At 48.6% G+C, this 27272-nt stretch overlaps 1 protein-coding gene across 3 annotated transcripts in view; it reads right to left on the bottom strand.

The window, feature by feature from the left end:
- Positions 1–208: 208 nt before the first annotated feature.
- Positions 209–27272, bottom strand: part of ensab (endosulfine alpha b) — a 70868-nt gene continuing 43804 nt past the window's right edge. Inside the window, exons 3-5 of one of the 3 annotated variants that reach the window (XM_059980004.1) lie at positions 20778–27153; positions 2215–2411; positions 209–909 (exon numbers count right to left, since the gene is read on the bottom strand). In XM_059980004.1, coding sequence (XP_059835987.1) covers positions 26983–27153 — 171 coding nt within the window. In that variant the 3' untranslated portion in view covers positions 209–909; positions 2215–2411; positions 20778–26982. Of the gene's footprint in view, positions 910–2214; positions 2412–17555; positions 17902–20777; positions 27154–27272 lie in introns of those variants that run through there. The other 2 variants (XM_059980002.1, XM_059980003.1) reach the window with 2 other exon arrangements.

Genomic DNA, 27272 nt, shown 5'->3' with positions numbered 1-27272 from the left:
CACGACCCTGCCCCCACCGTCACAATACGACCAGAGCATGTCAACACAACTCTGGACGAACCAGGAACCTGGAACATCGGATTCAAGTCAGACGGCTCACCCGCGGTCCAGACGACCCCACCATGCTGGGGGCGGGGGTGCCTGTATAGGGTAATATAATTGGTGGAAAGGTACTGATGCACCATCAAAAACTCCCGGAGACTGGAAGTGAACGATAGGCTTTTATTAACAGCAAAAAGGCAGCACGACATCTCAGAGACTGAGGGAGGAGCAGTGATCCAATTGCCTTTATATCGGGGTCTGAGGGAGGAGCCACAGGAGCAGTCAGCAGAGGGGCGTGTCCAGACAGGTATACATAGTTTACCACATTCACCCCCTCTTTGTTTTAAAAGAGAGTCCCCACGGGGCGAAGTTTCTTACAAGTATATTTACAGGTCAAGTCTATCAGGCAATTGAGTCCGTCGCTGTGATCTATGTAGCACCGGTGGTGATTGCACCGGTGACGGTGGTTGTGCAGGCTCCGGCCTGACTTGAGGTGTCAGCCCACTAGGCGTCAGTAATCCCTCATGCGTGTGCGAGATGCCCGGTATGGGGGTGTCGTGAGGAGTCTGTGTAGGGCTTGGTGTGCGCGGTGTCTCGTGGGAATATACATCGGTGGGTACGGGGTTCATAGTCACCGTGGAGTGTTTGGGGTAGGGGTCTGCTGCTCCTGCGGGCACCAGGTCACGGACGGAGACCGTGTCCTCCGGTCCATCAGGTAAGACCACGTAGGCATACTGGGGGTTCGCATGTAGAAGGTGAACCCTCTTGACCATCGGGGAGTATTTATTGCTCCTCGCGTGTTTATGGAGCAGCACTGGCCCTGGAGATGTCAGCCAAGCCGGTAGGGTGGTCCCAGTGGCAGACTTCCTGGGAAAAGAAAAGAGTCGCTCATGAGGGGTGGCATTAATGGACGTGCATAACAGGGGGCAGATGGAGTGGAGTGCCTCGGGGAGGACCTCCTGCCAGCGAGAGACCAGCAGTCCCTTTGACCTAAGGGCTAAGAGTGTGGCCTTCCACATCATGGCATTCTCCCTCTCCACCTGTCCATTCCCCCGGGGATTATAGCTCGTGGTCCTACTAGTAGCAATGTCCCTAGCCAGCAGGTACTGGCGCAGCTCGTCACTCATAAAGGAGGACCCTCTATCACTGTGGATATAGCAGGGATATCCGAACAGAGTGAAGAGCTGGCGCAGGGCTTTTATGACGGATGTGGTAGTGGTGTTGGGGCAGGGGATGGCAAAAGGGAACCGCGAGTACTCGTCGATTATGTTGAGAAAGTACACATTGCGGTTGGTGGAGGGAAGGGGACCCTTAAAAGTCGACACTCAGTCGCTCAAAGGGGCGGGTGGCATTGATAAGTTGTGCCTTTGCTAGACGGTAGAAGTGCGGTTTGCACTCAGCGCAGACTTGGCAGTCCCTGGTCATCATCCTGATTTCCTCAAGGGATTAAGGCAGGTTCTGGGCTTTCACAAAGTGGAAAAGCCGGGTGACCCCTGGGTGGCAAAGATCTGCATGGAGGGTGTATAGCTGGTCGAGCTGCACGCTGGCACACGCTCCCTGGGATAGGGCATCAGGGGGCTCATTGAGCCTTCCAGGCCGGTATGGGATATCATAGTTGTAGGTGGAGAGTTCTATTCTCCACCGCAAAATTTTATCATTTTTGATTTTGCCCTGCTGTTGGTTGCTGATTATGAACGCAACTGAGTGCTGGTCGGTTAGCAAGGTGAACCTTTTGTCAGCGAGATAGTGCCTCCAGTGCCTAATAGCCTCCACTATGGCTTGGGCTTCTTTCTCCACCGCGGAGTGCCGAATTTCAGGGCCTTGAAGGGTACGAGAAAAGAATGCTACTGGCCTTCCTGCCTGATTGAGGGTAGTAGCCAGCGCGAAGTCAGAGGCGTCACTCTCTACTTGGAAGGGAATGGTCTCATCCACCGCATGCATCGTTGCTTTGGCAATGTCCCCTTTAATGCAGCTGAAGGCCGCGCGGGCCTCAGCAGAGAGGGGAAATGTGGTAGACTTGACCAGGGGGCGGGCCTTGCCTGCGTAATGGGGGACCCATTGGGCGTAATAGGAAAAAAAACCCAGGCACCGTTTGAGGGCTCTGAGGGTGGTGGGAAGAGGGAGCGCATACGGTCGGGATCAGGGCCAAAGACCCCGTTCTCCACAACATACCCAAGGATAGCGAGTCGGGTGGTTCCGAACACACACTTGTCCCTGTTATAGGTAAGGTTAAAAGCTTTGTCCGCTTGGAAAAATCGTTGGAGGTTGGTGTTGTGATCCGGCCAGTCGCGACCACAGATGGTGATGTTATCCAGATATGGGAACGTGGCCTTCAGTTGGCACTGGTCCACCATCTGTTCCATTTCCATCTGGAAGACAGAGACACCATTCGTGACATCGAAGGGGACGCGCAGGAAGTGATAGAGCCTGCTGCCCGCCTCGAAGGCGTTGTAGGGGCAGTCCTCTGGGCGGATGGGGAGCTGGTGATAAGCAGATTTCAGATCTATTGTCGAGTACACCTTGTACTGAGCTATCTGGTTGACCATATCCGTGATGTGGGGTAGGGGGTACGCGTCAAGCTGCGTGAACCTATTGATGGTCTGGCTATAGTCCATGACCATCCTATTTTTCTGCCCGGTTTGAACAACAACCACCTGGGCCCTTCAAGGATTTGTGCTTGGCTCAATGATCCCCTCCCTGAGCAGCCACTGCACCTCCGACTTAATGAAGGCCCTGTGCCCTGCGCTGTACCTCCTGCTTTTAGTTGCCACAGGTTTACAGTCGGGGGTCAGGTTGGTGAACAGCAGTGGGGGAGGGATCTTGAGGGTGGAGAGGCTGCAAGTGGTGTCAGTAGCGCGGCTGTTGGCATGGTGCTGGGTGGGATGTGTGGGTCGGTGTGTGTGTGTGTGTGTGGTCAGTAGCGGGGTATGTGACAAAGTCCCACAAAACTGAGGATTTCTGACAGTGATTGGTGGGAGGGGCCCATCATATGCCATAGTCACACTTTTCAGGTGGCTCTAGAAGTCGAACCCCAATAGCACAGGGGCACACAGTTGAGGCATGGCCAGTAACACAAAGTCCCGATATTCTGTGCCCTGCACCACCAATATCGCTACACAACCCCCCCCCCCGGATGTCTGTGGAATGCGACCAGAAGCCAAGGTGACCCTCTGGCTTACCGGCCGTGTCACGAGTCCACAGCGTTGCACTGTGTCCGGGTGAATAAAACTCTCAGTGCTGCCCGTGTCAAACAGGCAGCTAGTCCTGTGCCCCTCCACCAGGATGTCCATCATTGACCTTGCAAGCTGGTGTGGGGCGCTTTGGTCGAGGGTCACGGAGGCCAGAGTTGAATCGCCATCTTCCCGGTAAACACCCCCGGGTCAGAGGCCGGCAGGCAAGATGGTGGTGACCAAGATGGCGTCCCCCCATGCCTCGCATGCGGTGCTGCTCGACCCAGCTTGTGGTTTGGACTTACAGGCCTTGGCAAAGTGGCACTTCTTTCCGCAGCTGGAGCAGGTAGCTTCTCGGGCCAGGCAGCGTTTTCAGGGGTGCTCCTCGAGTCCATAGAAGTAATACTTTGCGGACTTGTGACTGGCAGCAGCCGTGGTCGATTCGCCGGCGGGTTGCGGGGTCTGCGGCGTCCAGGAGGCCGGCGGGAGATCGCACGCCTGGACAGCGCCAGTGTCGTGTAGAGCAGCCTCCAGCGTGTCGGCCAGCTCGATCGCCGAGCGTAAGGTAAGATCGGCGTGTTCCAGCGGCCGCTGGCGCACGTACACTGACCTGATCCCTGTAACGAAGGCATCTCATACCAGGAGCTCCACATGCTGTTCCGCCGTAAGCCCTCCACAGTCGCAGGCCCGCAAGAGTGTCTGTAGGGCTTGGACAAACTCAGCGCTCGACTCTCCGACCCGCTGCCGCCATGTCGCTAAGCGATGTCTTGTGTAGACGGTGTTCACCGGCCGCCGGTATTGTCTTTTGAGGGGGTCCATCGCACCCTGGTAGCTCGGTTGGTCCAAGATCATGGAGTAGACCCGTGGACTGACTCTGGAGAGGAGAACCCTGTGCATCATGGCAGGCTCGGTCACTTGAATCTCCTCCAGGTACGATTCGAAGCATGCTAGCCAGAGTTCGAAAGCGTTGCCGGCTTCCTGGGATTGAGGGTCGAGATCCAATCTGTCGGGTCGTAAAATGCTCTCCATGTTTTAAAATCACTGTTAATAAAATTGATGCACCATCAATAACTCTCGGAGACTGGAAGTGAATGATAGGCTTTTATTAACAGCAAAAGGGAGCACGACATGTTGGAGACTGAGGGAGGAGCAGTGCCTCCAATCGCCTTTATGCCGGGGTCTGTGGGAGGAGCCATGGTCAGCAGAGGGGCGAGTCCAGACAGGTATACACATAGTTTACCACAGATACATAATTCACTACTGCCAATTCTGGGTTGGGATTCACTTTAAGAGTGATGACATAAAGGACTTTTAGAGCACTTTGTGTTCAGTTTTTGATGCTCAACAAATGAGTTCCTATGGCTTTCCTGAAACATAAAACTTCTGAGCCGTTTTATTTGTGGAAACCTACAGTAGCAGCTTGAAGAGGCTTCTCTGCTCACGGTGAATTATCAGCCTCGGTGTGAGAGGGGGATTTGGGGCAAGGTTGGCTGAGGTCCCTTTAAGAGCTCCCGGCTGATTCATTTTTAATGGGAACTCTTGCATGAATGACAGCAGCGGCTGTGACTGAACTTCCTCTTTCCTGTGGCTAGAGGAATGTATATCAGACAAAATGGCTCTTCGGAAACAGAACTTCCTTGACACAACCCTGTGCCCAAACCGTCTTCCCTCTCTTTCCCCTTCAACGCTCGAAGTGAATGCTGAATATTCAGCAACAAATCCTCCCCCACACTGAGTGAAGTCATTTCCACCCCCCCCCAACCTCTGTCCTGAATGGCCAATCCCTTTAAACCCCAGTCAAATCCAATTGGAGTACGGTCCCTCTCAATGAGTTCACCTGCCACTCTCCCCAGTTACTTTGCTTCATGCAGTCACAGAGTGCAGAAAGGCCCTTCAGCCCAACCCCTTCCTGCTGATCAAGATGGCAGGATACTTGGTAGTGTGGAGGAGCAGAGGGATCTGGGGGTACATGTCCACAGATCCCTGAAGTTGCCTCTCAGGTAGATAGGGTAGTTAAGAAAGCTTATGGGGTGTTAGCTTTCATAAGTCGAGGGATAGAGTTTAAGAGACGCGATGTAATGATGCAGCTCTATAAAACTCTAGTTAGGCCACACTGTGTCCTAACTGTGTACTGTGTCCAGTTCTGGTTGCCTCACTATAGGAAGGATGTGGAAGCATTGGAAAGGGTACAGAGGAGATTTACCACAGGATGGTGCCTGGTTTAGAGAGTGTGCATTATGATCAGAGATTAAGGGAGCTAGGGCTTTACTCTCTGGAGAGAAGGAGGATGAGAGGAGACATGATAGAGGTGTACAAGATATTAAGAGGAATAGACCGAGTGGACAGCCAGCGCCTCTTCCTGCTCAATACAAGAGGACATGGCTTTAAGGTAAGGGGAGGGAAGTTCAAGGAGGATATTAGAGGAAGGTTTTTCACTCAGAGAGTGGTTGGTGTGTGGAATGCACTGCCTGAGTCAGTGGTGGAGGCAGATACACTAGTGAAGTTTAAGAGACTACTAGACAGGTATATGGAGGAATTTAAAGTGGATGGTTATATGGGGGGGCAGGGTTTGAGGGTCAGCATAACGTTGTGGGCTGAAGGGCTTGTACTGTGCTGTACTATTCTATGTTCTTGCCCCATTTGACCCAGAACCTTTTCGATTCATGTACTTATCCAAGTGTCCCTTTAAATGTTAATGTTCCTGCCTCCACCACTTCCTCTGGCAGCTCGTTCCATAGACTGACCACCCTCTGCATAAATAAATTGCCCTTCAGGACCCTATCGAATGATAAGATGGACTCTTAACCTCACAATCCACCTCATTGTGGCCCTTGCAACTTATTGCTCACCTGCACTGCACTTTCTCCATAACCGTAATACTTTATTCTGCATTTTATAATCATTTTTCCCTTCTACCTCCTCAATATACCGATGTGGCGAAATGATAGGTCTGGATATGAATTCATTGCTACAGGCGACCAAGTCATGGGGAATATTTAAAGCAATGGTTGATAGGTTCTTGATTATAGTAAGGGCATCAAAAGTTATGGAAAGAAGACAAGAAAGTGGGGTTGATCAGCCGTGACGGGATGGTTGAGCAGACTCAATGGGCTGAATGGCCTAATTCTGCTCCTTTGTCTTATGGAACTTATTGAAACTCCACTTGGAAGAAGATGGCACCAATGAACAATGCATCCGAAGGCAACGCCTTTCAGACAGTTCACAAAATTACTTCTTCCACATCTTTTTCTTTCAAATGTGGTTCTGCTGCTGTTGGAGCCTGTGATTAAAGTTTGGTGGTGTGCTTTTGGGCCGATTGAGTGATCTGACGCTTTGCTGTTTCTGAGGGGGTTCCGTGAGGCTTCGAGCGGCCTAGAGGCCAAGAAACCTGGAGACAGGGTGCGAGCCCATGATAGACTCCGTTTCTCACCGATCTCACCGATTAAAGCGTCGAGCAAGACTGAAAACCATCGAGGCAGGTGCGGAAGGAGAGCAAGTGTTTAGCGCGGTCTACCAGCCCCTCGCCCGCTGCGGCCGGACGAAGGTGTCTGAGTGTGACGATCTTGCTCACTGCCCCCGGAGGAAACTCCCGTACTGGAATGGTCTCGCTGCCCCTCATTGCTGACAGAGGATGTTGCAGAACCTTGGGCCTTTAATCGACGTGGTTTGGAGACTGGACTCTGGTTTCTGGCGGCTCCTGTTCTTGTTGCCATTATGTGTGATTTTGGTTTGGCGGTAAGGAACGACGCGGTCCTGGATTGAACTGAACAGACGATGATTTGGCGGGTTGCTGTTTGATATCCTGTCTTTTCTGCCCATTCTTTCTGCAGTCTGCACAATGATTGATGTTCTTTATTGAACGGGATCCATGGTGTTTCTTTGTTTCGTGGTTGTCTGTGGGGAAGACTAATCTCAGGTTGTATATGCATACGTACTTTGCATAAATAAATGTACTTCCAGTCTTGGGTGGCATGCAAAACAAAGTTTCTTACTGTACCTTGGTACATGTCAAAAGAGTAAACCAATACAAACCTTCCCCTTTCACCTTGAACCTATGCCCTCTAGTCATAATCAGAATCACTGATATATGGAACACAGAACAGTACAGTAGAGCGAAGGCCCTTTAGCCCACAATGTTGTACCGACCTTTTAACCTACTCCACGATCAGTCTACCCCTTCCCTCTCATGGGGCCATCTAAATGTTTCCTAAATGTTCCTAATGTATCTGCCTCTACAATTACTCCTAACAGTGAATTCCACACACCCACCACCCTCTGTGTAAAACAAACCTCCCTCTGACACCCAATGTATGTATCTGTGCCACTTCTTATGTTGTGTGTGTATGCAATTGCATGCCTGTTTTGTCCGTGTTCTGTATATGCCATGAAATGCGTTGTTTCATGGCAGCAGTAGAGTGCAATACATAAAAACTACTGTAAATTACAATAAGAAATCTACAAGAAGTAAATGAATAGTGCAAAAAGAGATCATGGGTTTACGGACGGTTCTGAAATCTGATGGTGCAGAGAAGAAGCTGTTTCCAGCCGGTATCTTTTAACCCAAGGTCAAAATTATCACTAGAGGGCATGGGTTTAATGTGAGGGGGGGGAGTGTTCGGAGGAGACGTGCGAGGCAAGTTGTTTTTTAACACAGAGAGTGGCCGGTGCCTGCAATGTGGCAGTGGAGGCAGAATCCAAATCAGATTTCCTATCACTGACAAACTGTGGTGTCTTATGGCAGCAGTGCTGTCCAATGCTTTTAAAATTACTATCAATTACAATAAGAAATGTATCAAAGATACATAAATAGTGCAAAATAAGAGCAATGTAGTGAGGGTGTTCAGATACAATTGGGTCTTAGGTACAGGGATAAGCAGTAAATGGAGGGATATGCTCATCGAGCAGGTAGAATTACAGTTTTAATTACTTGTTTAAATGAGTTCAGCTCAACATTGTGGGCCAGGCCTGTCCTGTGCTGTACTGTCCTATGTTATAATGTCATTTCTCCTGCCACTTCCTTCCTTGACTCATCAAGAGCAGATACAGTACTCTGCTTTCCCGAAATAACATCCTATTGCTAGATTAGGATTGTGAGAGCATTGTCTCCTGAGACTTGAGAGGGACTGCCTGCAAACTGGAAAAACGTGACCCTAGTCCTGAGAGCTGTTACATTTTGTACCCGGGTGATTGATAAGCTCGTGGCCTAAGGTAGACGACGTCAATTTTAGAAAACCGAGCACATTTACTTTTCATCATAGTCCCCTCCTACATTTACACTCTTAGTCCAGCAGTCGTGGAGCAAACGGATCCTTCTTTGTAGAAGGTGGCATCTTGGTCCACAGAATGGGTGATTGATAAGTTCGTAGCCTAAGGTAGAAGGAGATGAGTTATTCATTCACAGTGTTGAACTGCACGTGCATGTAACAAGAACCGTATAACTCATCTCCTTCTACCGTAGGCCACAAAGTTATCGATCACCCCTGCTGTGGACCACTTCTCTTTGAGAAAATAACAAGCAGGATAGACAAATCAAAATCAACTCAAATTCAAATTTAATTATCATTCAACCATACATTTATCACAAGGGGACAGGAGGCTGGACCCAAGTGCAGGACACAGGCATTGAAGTACTAGGGGCAGGATGGGAACAAGTAAACGAGAGACATGACATGGAGACTGTGGTGTGTGCGAGGGATGTGCCATTCAGGGTGATGCTGGGGTTCCGAGAGAGGCTTAGAGTTCAGGCAAGGCAGGATCTTGGAGTTCACTGGGCAGGCCGCATAACTCCTAGGCAGGGCGCAGACCTCCCAGGCAGGAACACAGGGCCTGGGCAGGTCACAGGATACCTGGGTAGGTTGCAGGGCACAACCCATCAGCAGCGAGGGATAGGTAGGGGCAGAGACCTCTGGGCAGGCCACATAACTCCTGGGCAGGGCCTGGACCTCTCAGGCAGGAACACAAGGGCCTAAACAGGTCACAGGGCACCTGGGTAGGTTGTGGGGCACAACCCATCAGCAGCAAGGGATGGAAAGGGGCAGAGATCCCCACCAGACAACAGCAGTCCAGCCAGGCTTGCCCAACAGAGGCAAGGGATAGGAAGGGAACTAGGTCCAGGGTAACTGCCAGACTTACTCAGAGAACTCATCTTTAACCAGGGGAACTCCAAGCCAGGGCAACCCCCCAACTCCACAGTCCCAGAGCCCCCGATATACACCGCCAGCTGAGGGGCATCAGGTGCGTCTCCTTGAGCCCCAACAAGCCACGATGATCCACAGGTGTGACTACTTGGGCTCAAGGGCAAAAGGAGGGACGGCTACAAGACCCGGAGTCTGGAGTCCGCGGACCGGATCAAGAACCGGAATGCGGGCTCCGGACTGGATCGTAACAACATTACAACAGCATTCCACTTAGGCCAAGATGCAAAACATACACAGCATATTCAAAATATTGAGCAAAAAAACAAACATAGTCATGCAAAAAAAAACATTTACACAGCTCAAGTCCCTGAGCGACAAGTCCCGCAAATTGACGGTGCGCAGACACAGGCAATCCAGCCTGTAATTCCACTGATTCCACTGGAGGGCAGAACCAATGGGAGAGGCCATCCCCCCCCAACCGAGTACAGACACCAAGCTTCAGTCTTAGGAGAATGGGCAGCAAAGCGGCAAATGGAATTTAGTGTTGGGAAGTGTATGGACATGCTTTTTGGTAGAAGGAATAAAAGCATAGATTATTTTCCAAACGGGGAGAAAATTCAAAACTCCGGTGCAAAGGGACAGGAGTCTTCGTGTAGGATTCTCTATAGGTTAATTTGCAGGCTGAGTTAGCAGTGAGGAAGGCAAATGCATTGTTAGCATTCATTTCGAGAGGACTAGAATATAAAAGCAAGGATGTAATACTGAGGCACTGTGAAGCCTCACTTGGAGTATTGTGAGCAGATTTGGGCCCCTTATTTAAGAAAGGATGTGTTGGCATCGGAGGGGATTCATGGGAATGATTCAGGGTATGAAAGGCTTATCGTATGAAGAGCGATTGAAGGTTCTGGTCCTGTCTTCATTGGAATTCAAAAGAATGAGGGGAAGATCGCATTGAAGCCTATCAAATGTTGAAAGGCCTAGATAGAATAGGCGTGGAGAGGATGGTGGGGGAAGTCTAGGACAGGGGGCACAGTGTCAGAATAGAGGAATGCCCATTTAGAATGGAAAATGAGGAAGAATTTCTTTAGCCAGAGGGTGGTGAATCTGTGGAGTTCGTTGCTGTGGAAGCCGGGTCATTGGGTATATTTAAGGCAGAAGTTGACGGGCTCTTGATGAGCCAGGGTATGGGAGAAGGCAGGAAAATGGTGTGATGCGCAACAGGATGGAGGGCAGACTCGATGGGCCGAATGTTCTAAATCTGCCTGACTGTCTTATATTCTTATAGTCTTATCTTGGTCTTGGGAAGGTGTATTTAGTTCATTTAAGTATTCTCTTATTAATCCTCTATTGATCTCTTTAAGACCTGATTCCTCCGCCTGGTTTTCTCATCCACAACATCATCTGACGAATCCTTTGTTTTCATATCTCCATTGACTCCTTTCTTTTTGGCCTTCCATTCATCCAGCTGGGCTTCGGTCTTTACATCTACTTTTACAAACAGCTTGTTGTCTCCCACTTGAAGTCCATGCGATAACCTTAGTGCATGTAGACCAGATTCTGGTTCTTTATACCCACAAAAGCTGAATGTTTGCAACTTTCCTGAAGTTACTTCAACTCTCTCCCAGCTTAAATACAAGCAATATTTCACAAGTAACTGCCTGATTTACATATCAGAAGCTTTCTCAGGTATGTTGCCCACAAAAACCGTTGTGGTCAGACCACTGCTTTTGTCACTTTCATGCTTCCTCTGAGCAGCATGGTGTTTTCTTGGCCCAATATGCTTTCCAACCAGGGGCACAGAGGTGGGCACCAACACCTGTTTGCCCGCTGTTGGGCAACGGTTCATGGTGTACGACATGGGGACAGTCATGGCATCATCCAGTACCTTTCTTAATTCACGTTCAGTTGACTCTGTTGCCGGTGATGTAGCATGCAAATAAATGCTGGATGGATCTCCAATCAAGAGGCTTTGTCTCAGCCACTCACGTCTCCACAATGCTGGCCCTTCTATTTTCACCACGTACAAGCCCAATGTGACTTGTTGGTTGTTGTATTTCACTGTTACAGATGCCATTCCCACAAGATTTATATTTTCTCCGGTATAACTTCTTAGTTCCATATCTGTAGGCTTCAGTTTAGTATCTTCGTTCAAACATATTTTGTGTAATGACTGAAAGAGTGTCCAATTCCATTTTAATTAATTTGCCATTCTGTTCTTGGTGTAAGCCTTATTGCTTGTGTTCACAATTGTAAATCTCAAGACTACACTGTCCTATGTCATTCATCTTTATCAGATTTTTCATCAACAGCATATACTCTAGTGTTCTATTTGAAACTGCAACTTGATGTTTTTTTTCCCTCTTCCCTGTGCAGTCTGTTTAGTTTTGTCTGCACAGCATGCTCCTCGTACGTGTCCTACTTTGTTGCATTTTCTGCAAGTTTCACTTTGAAACCCCCATTTGTCTGGTGATGTGAGCCCCTGCCGCAATAGGTTTCTGTTTAGATGTAACAATTTTGTTCACACTCACTTTTATTCCTGACTGTAACTCAAATGCACTTCTGCCTGCTGTTTCCATTGACAAAGCTATTTCAACTACTCCTTTAAACGTAAACTGTGCTTCAGTAAGGAGCTGTTTTTCAATGCTTTCCGTTAAGATTCCACAATCTAAGTGATGTTTCAGTGCATCATTAAGCTCATTACTGAACTGACAATGCTCAGATGACTTCTTCAATTCACCTTGTATGCTGAAATGGACCATTTGTTTCCACTTATGATACCTAAAACATTCTTCAATCAATAATGGTTTTGGTCCTAAATGTTCCTGTATTACTTTCACGGTATCAGCAAAGCTAATTTTGGCTGGTTTGGTTGGAGCAGTTAAACATTGAAGAAAAATATGTCTTTAACCCCAATTCACTCAGCAAAACTGGTGTTTCTTTCTCCTTGGCTATTACTTTGTTTGAATACTGCTCAGTCAGCTCCATATATAATATCCAGTTATTTATTGTGTAATCAAACGCGTCAATTTTTCCAATGTAGCCAGTCATTTCTGCTCTTTTTAAAAAGATGATTATTATTACCTGATACTCACTGTTTATGAACATGTGAATCGGTCTGTTTTCCGATTTTTAAAAAAAGTTGATCGTGTCTATCGCTCAAAAAGAAGCATGCGCTGTGCTGTTTTTTATTACTCAAACGTCTTGCGGCACTGAAAAAAATTGAATGTTTCGCTGCACTTCAATGGGTTTAGTTAAAACGTCCTCATCACCACTGTTTTTTTATATAACTCTGAAACATTAAAACTAATCAAAAGGGAAAGAAGAGAGCTGGGAAAGCGAGTCTAACTTCGAATTTTACTTTAAGCGAGGCATGTACATATGTTGTGGTGGCATAATGACGTATGCAATTTACATACTTTTACAGATAATCCTCAATGTATCATGAAAACATCAGAGGAAGCTTAATCAAACAATATACTTAGTCAAATATTACTGATATATTAAGAACACAACAGCTGACAAAAATCCCAAACCGCACGAATCATCTGTTTTACTGGAGCCGTCTGCCAGCTGATCATGAGTCTTGGGAGCCAAGAATGACCTCATGCTTTAAAATTGCTGGTGCTGTTAGCTGGGATGCTGGTTGGGGGGGAGGGGGTGGTTTTGGGAAACATTAACCCTTTCCTCACCACAACCACACCTCCAGAACCTTGCCGGCCAACTCTCCGAGGGTTGGTGGAACACAAGATTTCACAGATGCTGGAAACCATGTGAGAGAGAGGGGCTGGGTAGAGAGTGAGAATACAGGAGAGAAGGGTGGAGAAAGAGGGTAGAGAGATGGAGAGAGACAGACAGGCAGAAAGAGGGTGTGGTAGAGAGATGGACTCAACATCTGTGGGGGTAAATGGACAGACGATGTTTCGGTTTGAGACCCTTCACCTCTAAACAATGAGACCCTTCACCTCTAAACAATGGCTTTGCAGACACAGGAGGAATAACAGGTGGTGGCTGGAGGGGAAGGAGTCACAACGTAGAGTCACAGAGAAATCTAGCACAGCTCGGCTCATGGTCTATGCCTTCCACCTATTTTATGCTCAGCAATTTCTTTTTTCATTGTCTTTCAGCTCCTCCCGCTTTCTCCAGACCTGAGGTGCAACCATGGGCTCCAGCTATGTCTGCCAGCTGGATGGAAGAGCCCACGCGCCAGGGCCTCCTTGGTAACACTCGCCAACTCTTTCAGCATGGTGTTGTTGACCTATCCACCCATGCAAAGCAGGTTGGGGGACCACTTCATCGAGCACCGCTTTCCCGGCAGCCACCCTTTCCAATCCAACTTCTCATTCCCATTCTGACAAGCTGTCCGTGCCAACAAAGAATTGAACGCAGGAGCTTGACCCGAGAATCTGTCTGTGGCTCCAGATTCCAGCACCCGCAGTTTTTTATGTTCAGTAGTGGATAGAGCAATGCTTTGCAGCAATGGGAGTTCGATTCCCTCCGCCACCTGTAAGGAGTTTGTTCTCCCCGTGGCCGCGTGCTTTCATCTGGGAGCTCTGGATTCCTCCCATATTCCAAGGATTTACAGGTTAGGATTAGCAACTCATTGGCGCAAGGAGCATATCTTCAGATTGTGTTGGTCATTGGTGCAAATGACACATTTCACCATGTGTTTCAACATACATATGACAAACAAAGCTAACATTTAATCCTTAATTTCCCCCAGTTTCTCATCAACTTCCCCCAGATTCTACACCTCACCCACACACCAGGGGGAGATTTATTGCTGCAACCCTGCACGCCGTTGGGGCATGGGAGGGAACCAAAGCATCAAGGGAAAAACAGACACCATCGCAGGGAGGATGTGCAATCTTCACAAACACACACTCACACACGTGCACACACACACACACACACACTCTCACAGACACACACACTCACACACAGACACATTCACACACACTCTCACAGACACACACACTCACACACAGACACACACTCACACACACACACACACACACACACTTCACACACACTCTCACAGACAGACACACACACACACACTCACACACACACACACACACACACACAGACACACACACACACACACACACACACACACACACACACACACACACACACACACACACACACACACAGCGCCAGAGGCTGGGATGGAACCCGGGCCGCTAGAGCCATGAGACAACGGCTCTACCCTCTGCATCACTGGGCTTTCCTGCAGGTTGCCTCTACCCAGTGTTTTATCTTCACGATGCCGGCTTGGACACTCTGGGACACAGAGGGATCCAGATAACCTCGTATACAGTTGGGAGAAGGCTAAAATGCAGGTAGTGTAGGTGGTGCACTGTTGCATGTATCCTGACTGGCTTGATCACCACCTGGTACAGCAATTCCAATACAGAGGCTCCAGAGAGCCTGGTCCTTCATGGGTACACCCCTGATAACATCTACAGTAGGCCCTACCTCAAGAAGGTGACATTCATCATAAGACCATAAGGCACAGGGTCAGATTCAGGCCATTTGGCCCATCAAGCCTGCCCTGCAGTTGGATCATAATGGATTTATTAACCCTCAGCCCTATTCTAATCTTTCCCGAGCTTCTGAAGCCCCATACCAATCAAGACCCCATCAATTTCTGCTTTAAATATACCCAATGACTCAGCCTCCACGGCTGCCTGAGGCAACGAATTCCACAGACCCACCATCTGCGGCTAAAAAATTTCTCACCATCAAAGATCCCCACCATCTGGGCCATGCTATTTTCACAGCTGCCTTTGGGAAAGCGGTAGCCTGAAATCCCACACTATCAGCTACTCACCATTTAGTCATTGAACCGACTCACAGCCATAATCACCACCTCAGTAACGGACCACGTCTGACACGACCATGGACTCGTCTCTGATTGTGTTTGCAGTCTTGTCATTTTATCACATCTAAAGGTTTGCTGGAGCAGCTCCGCTGGTTGAGCTGCACTGTGGGACAAAATGAATTGTCGACATTTGGGTGGAACCCCAGCTTTTCTTTCTCTTTCTGTCACTTTTATATTGTGAGTGGTTTGTGTCTATGAGCCCCTTCGCCAGAGGTATGAGGGTAGCCTCGGTACGTCAGCAGGTCTTTACACGTGTTCAGTGGAGACAGGGTTGTAATATCAGCCGGTTCCATCACAGGCACGAGTCTCTCCACCATGGCGGACATCTTCGAAAGGGTGGCATTCATCATTAAGGACCCCCCACCACCACCCCCATGCCCCCTTCTCATTACTAACTTCAGAGAAAAGGTACAGGAGCCTAAAGGTCCACACTCAATGTATTAGGAACAGCCTCTTCCCTTCTGCCATCAGATTTCTGAACGGTCACGAACCCGTTGGTCATAGTGGCAGTGAAACCTCCGTGGGTGAGTTTTCAATGTGAATAAACCAGCTCCGCAGATGTCTGGGCCCAACGGTTCAGAGACGGGGGTCTCCCTCGGTTGCCCTGGAAATGGCCACAACATCTCCTGTGCCTTGTCACGCTCTTCACTCTTTACAAAGCGTTGACTTTGCGTGTTGGGACAAGTATGTCCCCATCGCACTGGAGTGTGACACCCACTGACGTCGCTCAACTGGTTCAGCCCGTCCAACTAGGGCGTGGCCGCTGCTACTTGGAGCCACGGGTGAGAGCCGAGTGTCCCGCGGGGGACCAGAGGTGGATAAGTTGCCCCAGAATGGACATAACAAGCCCCTTCACCAGAGGCGGTGTCCCTCCCTGGCCCCACCCATGAACACTACCTCACTATTTCTGCATCATTTATTATTCTAATTTATGGTATTTTCTTTTATAATGTATTCAACTATACTACTACCAAAGTAACATATTTCCCAACATACACTCAATAGCCACTGAGTGACAACCATGGTCTCCTGCCGCTGTACCCATCCACTTCAGGGTTCAACGTGTTGTGTGTTCAGAGATGCTCTTCTGCGCACCACAGTCGTAATGAGTGGTGATTTGAGCTACTGTTGCTTTGAAGCAGTCTGGCCGATCTCTTATGACCTCTCACATTAACAAGGTCCCCCCCCCCCCACAGAACTGCTCCTCACTGGGTGCTTCTCTTTTTGTACCATTCTCTGTTAGAAAAAACTAGAGACTGTTGTGTGTGAAAACCAATGTTTCTGAGATACTCAGGCCACCCCATCTGGCACCAACGATCATTCCATGGTCAAAGTCACTTAGGTCACATTTCTTGCCTGTTCTGATGTCTGGTCTGAACAACAACTGACCATGTCTGCATGCCTTTACGCATTGAGTTGCCGTCGCATGATCGGCTAATTCGATACTTGCATTGACCGGCAGCTGTACACGTGGAGCCAGTGATTCTGAGGTACAGCAAGTTTGTCTTCCATTGTACCCCTGCCTCTCTGTACTTGTGAAATGACAATAAACTTGACTTAAAAACAAAACGTTACTGAGAGGAACTGACAGTTTTACTTTCATCTAAGGATCTCCGGATGAAGTTAGTAAAGTGAAACTTAGAACGAGCGATGAGAAGAGGTCAGACAGGCCGGGCTTCTGTCCACAGAGGTTCAGAGGAAAGTGGGTTTGGGACATAGAAGATCTTCAGGACAGTGTGTTTCCTACAGTGAGAGAGGTCACTGTTTACAAATAAAGGGGTGCCCCGTTAGAGGAAGTTACTGCATTCCTTTTTATTTAGAGGGTGATGTGTCTGCAATTCCTTTCCCCCAGGGAGGTGGAAGGAGACAGTTTAAATATTTCTGTGGCTGAGGTTTATGTTTGATGAGTCATCTAGATTTCTACAGATGTACCGTGAGGGGCTTTCTAATGGATTGCATCTGGTACGGTGGGGGGAAAGCTGCTATTGCACAGACCAAAGTGAGCTGCAGAGAATTTCTAAACTTGGCCAGCTCCATCATGGGCACAAGCCTCCAAAGCATCCGGGACATCTCCAAGGAGCAGTGCCTCAGCAAGACAGCATCCATCAGTAAGGACCCCCGTCACCCAGGTCATGCCCCCTTCTCACTGTTACCATTGGGAAGGAGGTCCAGAAGCCTGAAGCCACACACTCACAGTGATTCAGGAACAGCTTCTCCCCCTCTGCCATCTGATTTCTGACTGGACATTGAACCCATGAACACCACCTCACCACTTTTTTTAATTTCTATTTTTGCACTACTTGATTAATATTTAGTACTTACTGTAACTCAGTTCTTCCCTGGCATTATGTATTGCTGCTACACAGTTAAATTTCACACCACATGCCGGTGACATTGAACCTGATTCCGATCTCTACCTGCATGCCCGCCAGCATGTTTTCCTATTCTTGCTGTACCTTGGGTTTTCCTGAGATGAGAAAGGGAGGTCATGGGGATGTTGGCATGTTTCCCCCCCCCCATCAACTCCAACCTTTTGTTACAAACGCACCACAGAATACCTCCTATCCAGATAAATCACGGTTTGCTACAGCAACTGCTCTGCGTGTGACTGCAAGAAACTACACAGAGAGTTGTGGGCACAGCTCAGCACATCACAGAAAAACTAGCCTCCCCTCCACCCCCCAGACTCTCTACACTTCTCACTGTCTCAGTAAAGCCCCCACCCCCACCCCAAACTCTCTCTACACTTCTCACTGTCTCAGTAGCCCCCACCCCCACCCCAGACTCTCTCTACACTTCTCACTGTCTCAGTAAAGCCCCCACCCCCACCCCAAACTCTCTCTACACTTCTCACTGTCTCAGTAAAGCCCCCACCCCCACCCCAGACTCTCTCTACACTTCTCACTGTCTCAGTAAAGCCCCCACCCCCACCCCAAACTCTCTCTACACTTCTCACTGTCTCAGTAAAGCCCCCACCCCCACCCCAGACTCTCTCTACACTTCTCACTGTCTCAGTAAAGCCCCCACCCCCACCCCAAACTCTCTCTACACTTCTCACTGTCTCAGTAAAGCCCCCACCCCCACCCCAGACTCTCTCTACACTTCTCACTGTCTCAGTAAAGCGGCCAGCATAGTTAAAGAACCACCAACCCTGCATGTTTGCTCTTCTCCCCTCTCACATAGAGCAGATACAACAGCCTGTAGACAATAGACAGTAGGTGCAGGAGTAGGCCATTCGGCCCTTCTTGCCAGCACCACCATTCACTGTGATCATGGCTGATCATACACAATCAGTACCCCGTTCCTGCCCTCTCCCCATATCCCTTGACCCCACTCTCTATAAGAGCTCTACCTAACTCTCTCTTTAATGCATCCAGACACTTGGCCTCCACTGCCTTCTGGGGCAGAGCATTCCACATATCCACCACTCTCTGGGTGAAAAAGTTTTTCCGCATCTCTGTTCGAAATGGCCTACCCCTTATTCTTAAACTGTGGCCTCTAGTTCTGGACTCACCCATCAGCAGGAACATGCTTCCTGCCTCCAGCGTGTCCAATCCCTTAATAATCTTTTATGTTTCAATCAGATCCCCTCTCATCCTTCTAAATTCCAGTGTATACAAGCCCAGTCGCTCCAATCTTTCAACATATGACAGTCCCGCCATTCCGGGAATTAACCTTGTGAACCTACGCTGCACTCCCTCAATAGCAAGAATGTCCTTCCTCAAATTTGGAGACCGAAACTGAACACAATACTGTTTTGGTCTCCTGTACCACCAGGCTCAAGGACAGCTTCTATCTCACTGCCAGGACGGGGAAGAGGGGCAGGTTCCCTGGTACGATACACTGAACTTGACCTCACAATATACACTGTTATGATCTGGATGAGGCTTTATAAGGTGCTGGTCAGACCATGTTTGGAGTGACATGAGCAAATTTGGGCCCCTTATCTGAGAAGGGATATGTTGGCATTGGAGAGGGTTCGGGGGAAGTTTATAAGAATGATTCCAGGGATGAAAGAGTTAACATATGACGTGCCTGTACTTGCTGGAGTTTTAGAAGAATGAGAAGGGATCTCATTGAAGCCTGCCGGATATTGAAAGGCCGAGATAAAGCAGTTATTTCCGATAATGGGAGAATACCGGAAGGCACTGCCTCAGAAAGGAAGGATATCTCTTTAGAACAGAATGAGGAGGAATTTGTTTAGCCAGAGGGCAATGAATCTGTGGAATTCATTGCCACAGATGGCTGTGGAGGCCAAGTCATTGGATATATTTAAAACGGAGGTTATTCGATTCTTGATTAGTCAGGGTGTCAAAGCTTATGGGGAGAAGGCAGAAGGAAGAGGTTAAGAGAGATAATAAGTCAGCCGCAATGGAATGGGGAGCAGACTCAAAGGGCCGAATGGCCTAATTCTGCCCTTTCTCTGTAGCTGTTAAACTGTATTCTGTTACTGGTTTGCTTTATTCTTCCCTGATGCACTGTGTAATGAATCGAGCTGTATGAACTGTATGCAAGAACATCTCACTATTTGTGATAATAAAATACAACACACGTCAACACAAGCTCTCAGGTTGGAGGAACCAATGTCTGAGTAGCCTCCAACCTGACAGCATTTCTCTAACTCCAGTAATTTCTCCTCCTCCTCCTCTCTTTTCCATTCCCCCTTCTGGCTCACCTGTCTATTCCTCACCTCCCTCTGATGCCCCTCCTCCTCCCCTTTCTCCCATGGTCCACCCTCCTCTCCTATTAGATTCCTTGTTAAGCCCTTCCCCCCCCAGCTTCTCTCTTCATCTCCTCTCGCACACACCCAACCCCTCCCTCACTTGGTCTCACCCATTTCTTGCCAGCTTGTAGTCCTTCCCCTCCCCCCCACCTTATTCTGACTTCTGCCCTCTTCCTTTCCAGTCCTGATGAAGGGTCTCGGCCTGAAACATGGACTGTTTATTCCCTCCATAGATGCTGGCTGACCTGCTGAATTCTCCAGCATTTGGTGTGTGTTGTCCATTTACACTGATCCTCATTTCGTTCCTACATTTTCACATCAGATTAGTAATGAGAAGGCAGGAGAATAGGGTTGAGAGGGAAAGTAAATCGGCCATGACCGAATGGTGGACCAGATTTGATGAGCAAAATCATCTAATTCTGCTTCTATGTCGTAGTGCAATGTCAAGACCATTTCTCCGTAATTGTTAGTTAGTTCTATTGTGTTTGATGTTAATGGTTGTATACAGCATGGAAAAAAAAATTCACGTAAATGTGACCATAATAATCCAATTCCAATACCAAGATGAGGTTGCAATTAGATTAGGCCGAACCTGATGCATGGTCCTATGCTCCATAAGAAGCGAAAAGGATGAAAGAAGGTGCATGGTAGTACTGGTGAGAAGGGCGGAGTGGCCTTTACAAGCATCTCCTCGCTGTTCTTTAACGAGGCGAGCGCCGAGACCCAGAACCAGGCTGCCCCCTGCTGGTCACATAGGGACACAAGATTCAACAGATGCTGGAAATCTTGACCAACACAACAAAAATGCTGGAAGAACTCACCGTCTTTCGAGGGGAATAAACAGGTAACTTTTCGGGGCCTTTGGCTTCTGCCTCCTTCCTGATGAAACTTAAGATTGTTTATCCCCTTCCATCGATGCCGCCTGACTTGCTGAGTTCCCTCCAGCGAGGGAAGATCACAGCACCCGGCGAGGTAGACGGAGACGGAACGCCGCCGAGCACGTCTCCTGGGTTTCTCGTCCCCACCCTGTGGGACGCCCAGATCCACAGGGTGAGAGGGGTTTTTGTCGAATATTTCTCCGCTCCAAGGAAGAATCGTTTCCACTGACGAAGCAATCATGGGAATGGGACCTCTTTTGGATACCGGGAAGAATTAAGACTTGCTTGCATTCTCCAGAGTAAAAGAACGAGGAGAGATCTCACTGGAACGTTTTTATAGATTAAAAAACCTACTGAGTTTGACTGGGCAGACACGAGGAAATCTGCAGATGCTGGAAATTCAAACAACACACACAAAATGCTGGTGGAACACAGCAGGCCAGGCAGCATCTATAGGGAGAAGAGCTGTCGACGTTTCAGGCAGAGACCCTTCGTCAGGGTCGACAGCGCTTCTTTGTGTGTGTTGATTGGGTAGATGTTGTTTATCCTAGACCCCAAGAACCCGTGGACCCAGGTTTATCCAGTCTCTTATCACCGCAACCATCCTCCCCTTCACTATCTCCATCTCATGCTGCCTTGGTAAAAGAGCCAACACCATCAAAGACCCCCACCCACTCCCGTACATTCTCTCAAAAGCCTGAAAGCATCTACAAACCACCAGGCTCAAGGACGATAAAATGGACTCTTGACTGATGAAGGGTCTCGGTGACAGCGCTTCTCCCTATAGATGCTGCCTGGCCTGCTGTGTTCCACCAGCATTTTGTGCGTGTTTCTTTACCTCATATTCTACCTTGTCGTGACTTTATGGCCTGCCTGCAACACTATATGCTGAAATTCGTTGTTTTGAGTTGATGAAATGGTCTTCATGGATGGCGCGCAAAGACGTTTTTCACTGTACCCCAGTACACGTGAGAGTAATAAATCAATCACCAAAACACAAGGGGTACACCAGAGAAAAGTACCCTTCAGCCCACCGAGGAAAGAAGCATTTTATAGTACAAGGAGCGTTCATTAATCTTGTAACAGCGGGTTAGGAGCTGTCCGTTTTATCAGGAAGGAGGCAGAGAAGTGTTTCGGCGCGAAAAATCGACTATTTATTCTCGTCGATGCTGCCTATGGGGGAAGAGGGAAGAGGGGAATATTGAGAGGGGTAAAGAACGAACCGGGAAAAGGGGGAATTAAAGGGAGAGAGGGAGGGGGAGGGAGAGAGAGGGGGGGGGAAAGAGACCCTCCCCCATTACCAGCAGGGTCTTCACAGCACTCTGCCTTATTACCGTAAACCGATGATCTCACCCTATTTTCACCCAATGTTACACAATTTCAGGTCGCATCTCTTCTGGGAATTAATTGCGACTCCGGGAAATCCGACCTCAGGGGTGGGGAATCCCAAACCGACTGTCCGCTCGTGTGGGCCAGAGGGGAGAACGGCTAAACTTCACAGAGACACAGACACCGGTGTGGGTGCAAGATAGGCATCGATTCCGGGTACCTGGAGCTTTGGCTCAGACCGTGCCTGAATTCCCCTCGCCCTCGCCAGAGACCAGGGACCGTGGACAAAACAGCGGGGCGGGGTAAGATTGTTGAGGGAGAGAGCCGATCCCTATCTCTGCTTAGGCGCACGTTTTCAGATTCCTGAACTTATCACGGGTACATACAGTGAGCTGACCACCCAGACTGTACTGGGAGCAGCCAGCAGGCCGCCAATACAGCGGAACACAACGACTAATACCTGAGCCTAGGAACGTGGTACCCGCACTTACATTCACTGTGTTGAGGCGTTTTGAGAGGTTGGCGATGAACAATCGGATTGAAAATGCGCTGAAAGGTTCAACTTCACGAGGAGGAAGCTGGAGGTCCATGAGCCAATCCTCAGCGGGGGAATCAGGGGTGCAGAGGGTCGGCAACTTTAACTTCCTCAGTGTTATCATTGCAGAGTATCTGTCCTGGGTCCAACGCGTAAGCGCCATTACGAAGAGAGCACAGCAGCGCTTCTACTCGGTTAAACGTTTGGCATAACAGCTGAAACACCGACAAACTTCTATAGATGTGCAGTGTAGAGTATATTGACTGGTTGCACTTCGGCCTGACATGGAAACAGCAATTCCTTTGAACGGAAAATCCTACAAAGAGCGGTGAAGGCGGCCCAGTCCATTATGGGTAAAGCCCTCCCCACCTTGAAGCACAGCTACACCGGGCGCTGTCACAGGAAAGCAGCATCCATCACCCAGGCCACACTCTCTTCTTGCTACTGCCAGGGAGAGGAATTGTTCTTAACCAGCAGGCTCTGGGGCCAGAGGAGACAACTTCACTTCCCGTGGACACACTTCCAAAGATTCCTCTATATTATTATTTTTCCCTGTCTATTTTGTATTTGCAGTTTATTTTTGCACAATGATTTGCCGGTCCTGTTAGGCAAGGTCTATTGTGTTTCTGAAGGCTCTGGTACCTGGCCTTCTGTCTGCCTTTGATTTTCAGTTGATGGCGACCGAGGACCCCAAAAACTCCAGTTTTGGCGGACAACGTTGTCCATTGAAGGGAAAGACTGCCCGCCCCCACTCTCCGATTCGATTAGATTCAACCTTGGCTTCAACGGCTCATTCCCCAGGACCATCAACCTTACCCTACAACTCTCAAGGTTTCCCCCAATTCTACATCCTCACACTGTCCGAATAGGGTGACCCTGCTCTCCACCCCCACCCCAAGTTACCCTCCCTGGAGGGAAATCTCTCAGATGCCAGCCCAGCAGAATCCGATGTTCCTCTCACTCTTTCAAACTTAAGCGAGTCGCAGCTGAATCTCCCCTTGCACATGGTAATCCAAGCCCTCTCTCTTAGACCCAGCGGCTGGGGTCTAACTGTATGAAACCGTGGTTAAAGAGTATTCTGATCCCCACCCCCCTCATTAGAGAGAGAAAAGAGCAGGGTCACCAGGACGTTACCTGGATTAAAAGGTATGAGTTTAGGAGAGGTTGCACAAATCTTGCGCAGTTTTCTCTGGAAGTTTGTAAGATTATAAGGAGCACAGAACGAGAGCCAATATCTATTTTCCAGGGTCTAAATATCTAATCCTGGATGGAAAATTTCTAAGGTGAAAGTTTAAGGTTAAAGGAGATTTGTAGTCTGTTTTGTGATATCATTCTGGAGGAACGTAGTCTCATTTTTTAACTGCATTGCACTGTGGTTTCTAAATGACAATAAACTGAATCTGAATTTGTGGGGTAAGATCTCTTTTTTTACAGTGATGACGCACTGAATGCACTGTCAGGGGTGGTGGATAAGTTAGAGGTATTTAAGAATGTGCAGAGAATAAAGGGAAATGGATCATATGCAGACAGATGGGACCAGGCGCCACCATCTTGATTAGTTTAGCACAATATTGTGGGCTGAAGGGCCTATTCACGTGTGGTACTGCTCGAGATTCTTATCTAGGATTTTGACATCTGATTTTCCAGACCTCTGAAAGTTATTCAATTTCTTTCCAATATAAATCTTCCAATAAATCTAGTGAATTTAAAGGGAGTGAGTACCACCAGCAAATACAAGCACATTCCTGGATCACAAATCCATATCTGGTTGTGCACCCCTCTTACACTCGGGGCCCCAGACCTCGGATTCCAGAGCAAGATTGAGTCAGAAGTCGGAACAATACACACACCATGTTTCCGTCTGAGACCCTCCATCGGGACGGAAATCCTGGTTTTACTGTGCCTACATTGACCCACTAGAGGGCAGCAGTGGTCGCCTCAGCCCCGACCACTTCTGAGACGACCTAGTGCGCTTTTAACAGCAGTTCCCCAACTACGGGATCGCAAATCCACACAGGAGGTGGTGCTGTCTGCTTTCCGTTACCGAGGGGATATTCACTCCGCCAAAGCTTGAGGCACCCACATCTTCCTACCAAACCCTATTCCCTCCCACCACCCGACAGATTAAATTCCTCCTCCAATCAGAAACCACCCAAGGACTGTGTGTTATCTTTTTAATATAAATATATGCAGCTTCAAAGGGGTAAGATATTAGGGATGGGGAGTGGGTGTGGGGGTGCGGATGCCTCAGAACCATAGTCTTTATTGCAAGTTTTACCCCTCTCACCCACTCCCAAGAAGGGGGAAAATAAAACCATCCAAGAGATATTTTTGGGACAGAAAGATGAAGTATCAAAGATCCATGGTTAAAACAGGAGATGCAGAATCTTCGTGTTTGTAATTTTTTTTTGCTTCCTCAACGCCTCATTAAGGGCACCGACCCCGCGTAAAGACCCACCACTCATCACCTCCCACCCCACCTGAACGGGGCTTGAAAGTTGGGAGGCTGGAAAATAGGAAACAAAATCCAAGAACTCACTCCCAACTTGGACAAGGAGAGAGGGATTTTCTGCCCATCTTCTGGACCTCGAGGCAGAATAAAAACTCCAGAAGGATTTGCACCAATGAAAGGGGTGAGGCTGTTGATTTGATCCCTATCCACAGCCACACAGGGTTAATGACCTTTCTTGTTCTGTTAAAACAGCAGCCCCCTGCCCGTCACATTCTGCCCATTAAGTCTGTGCCAACTATAACCCTCCCATTTGATTTTACCATGCCAAGTCATGTAGCCATTGTAGACCTCCAACACTAGGTGGCAGCGCTGATACAAATGCTCCCTCACCAACATGCCCATTTCCAACAGCCTTGGCATATGAAGCGACTGCTAAATGGCAAGTGGAGGCGGATTCTTCAACTGCCTCCCCCACTCCCCCCCCCATCCACCCAAGCCCCTCCTGCCTTTTGCTTTACCCTGTCATGCCCTGCCAAATTTACTGGCACTGGCATTAAAATTTACTGCGACCTCACTGGCTTCGGAGCTTTTTATACATTTACCTCTAACTAGAAATGATGCATGACCTAACATGATCTTAATGTGGACAAATTTGATGCCTAACTTAAAAGATCTTCTGTAAAAATAGGAATGCTCTGTCTGTGTATGCACTCCTATTCAGTTGGTTGGAGGAGGGGAGAGAGGTGGGGGGGGGGAGAGAGGGGTGGGGATAAGGAAGAGCATGAGGGTTGAGTGGGGTTGTTGATGAAGGTTGGGGGATGGCTGGGCTAAACAGTCAAAATGTAATTGGCAACTGGTAGTATTGAATGTAATTTGTTGCTGTTGCAAAAAAAAATTTACTGCGATCAATTTCAGATTAAAATGCTGAGGTCACAGGCTCTGAGGATAGAAGTGAATCTGCTGAATTTTAGCGTCATGGGGTCCCCAGTCAAAGCAAGTTTACAAGCCAAGGTGATTTTCTGTGCCGATTGTTGCAGGGATCCTTGCTCGCATCTCTGATGCAGACACTCCAGCACACCAGAACCATGTAAAGGGTAGGGTGCCCTGACAAACAAGCGAGTGGGGGGTGCGGTGTGTCGGAAGAATTACCATCCAGAACGGGCAGCCTCAGTGCCTGCAAACCGAGCCGCGGTGTAGCCGGAGCAGAGCCCTAACGCAAGGCGGCCTCTGCAAGGTGAGAGTGGCCAGATTACCCTGATTCAAACAATAAACTTAAGCAGTTCACAGGACACTTAATGTCAGGAGGATGGGGTTAGGAAGTAACGGAAACTTTAACTACAAAGTGAAGCACACATCAGGACTGCGTGCTGCTGCGAAATGTCCTTACCGCTTTCAGTAATGCCTCTAGTGGATGTTTCAACTGAGTTCTCAATCCATTTGAAGGTATGTTTTATAAACGGGGCAGTAATTTTGTAGCGAGGAGGGTGTGAGGAGCACATTTCAGTATCTCCCTGCACTGTCCCTGACAAAGCACTCAGAAGAATGTTGTACCCTTGGATGGTTGGAGAGAGAAGGCAAGGTTGTCATCGGAAGTGTGGGGAAGGAGGGGTGGGAGAAGGGGGAAAGAGGGGTGGAGTGAAGCTGGGTTGATTCTGCTAATTCATGAGTGGGGGAGGGGCACTGTTTTCAGACAGAAAAAAAACATAGAGCCACGATGCTTAGACAGAACAGAACTTCTCCACCGCACTCTCCAGTCTACCCACCCCTCCCTCCGTCACACGAGTTGGGTAAGTTGCGCCTCAGTCAGAACCCACATGGTGTCTTGGCAATAGTCAGCCCGCCAGTTTGCTGGTCACCAGTGAGGATTTCCTCTGCGGCAGGTCCTCTGGAGTTGGGATGTGGTCTCCCGTCACCAGGTTCTTGTCTGCCCCACTGCTCGGAGGCTGTTTGTTCTTCATCTTTGCTTTGGCCATGTTGTAGTCCCCAGAGTCGAAGTATTTCTGCTACAAGACAAGAGAAGAAAATATAAAGACAGGAAAGAGAGGGCAGTTAGGGCAAGAGAGAGAGAGAGAGAGAGAGAGAGAAAAGTGGGTTTGGCAGAGATTGTAAATAATTGGCGGAG

Source organism: Hypanus sabinus, chromosome 9 (assembly GCF_030144855.1).
Source record: "Hypanus sabinus isolate sHypSab1 chromosome 9, sHypSab1.hap1, whole genome shotgun sequence".
NCBI classification, from domain to species: Eukaryota; Metazoa; Chordata; class Chondrichthyes; order Myliobatiformes; family Dasyatidae; genus Hypanus; species Hypanus sabinus.
The sequence above is the reverse complement of the archived record's forward strand: the minus strand, read 5'-3'. Positions and strand labels throughout refer to the sequence as shown.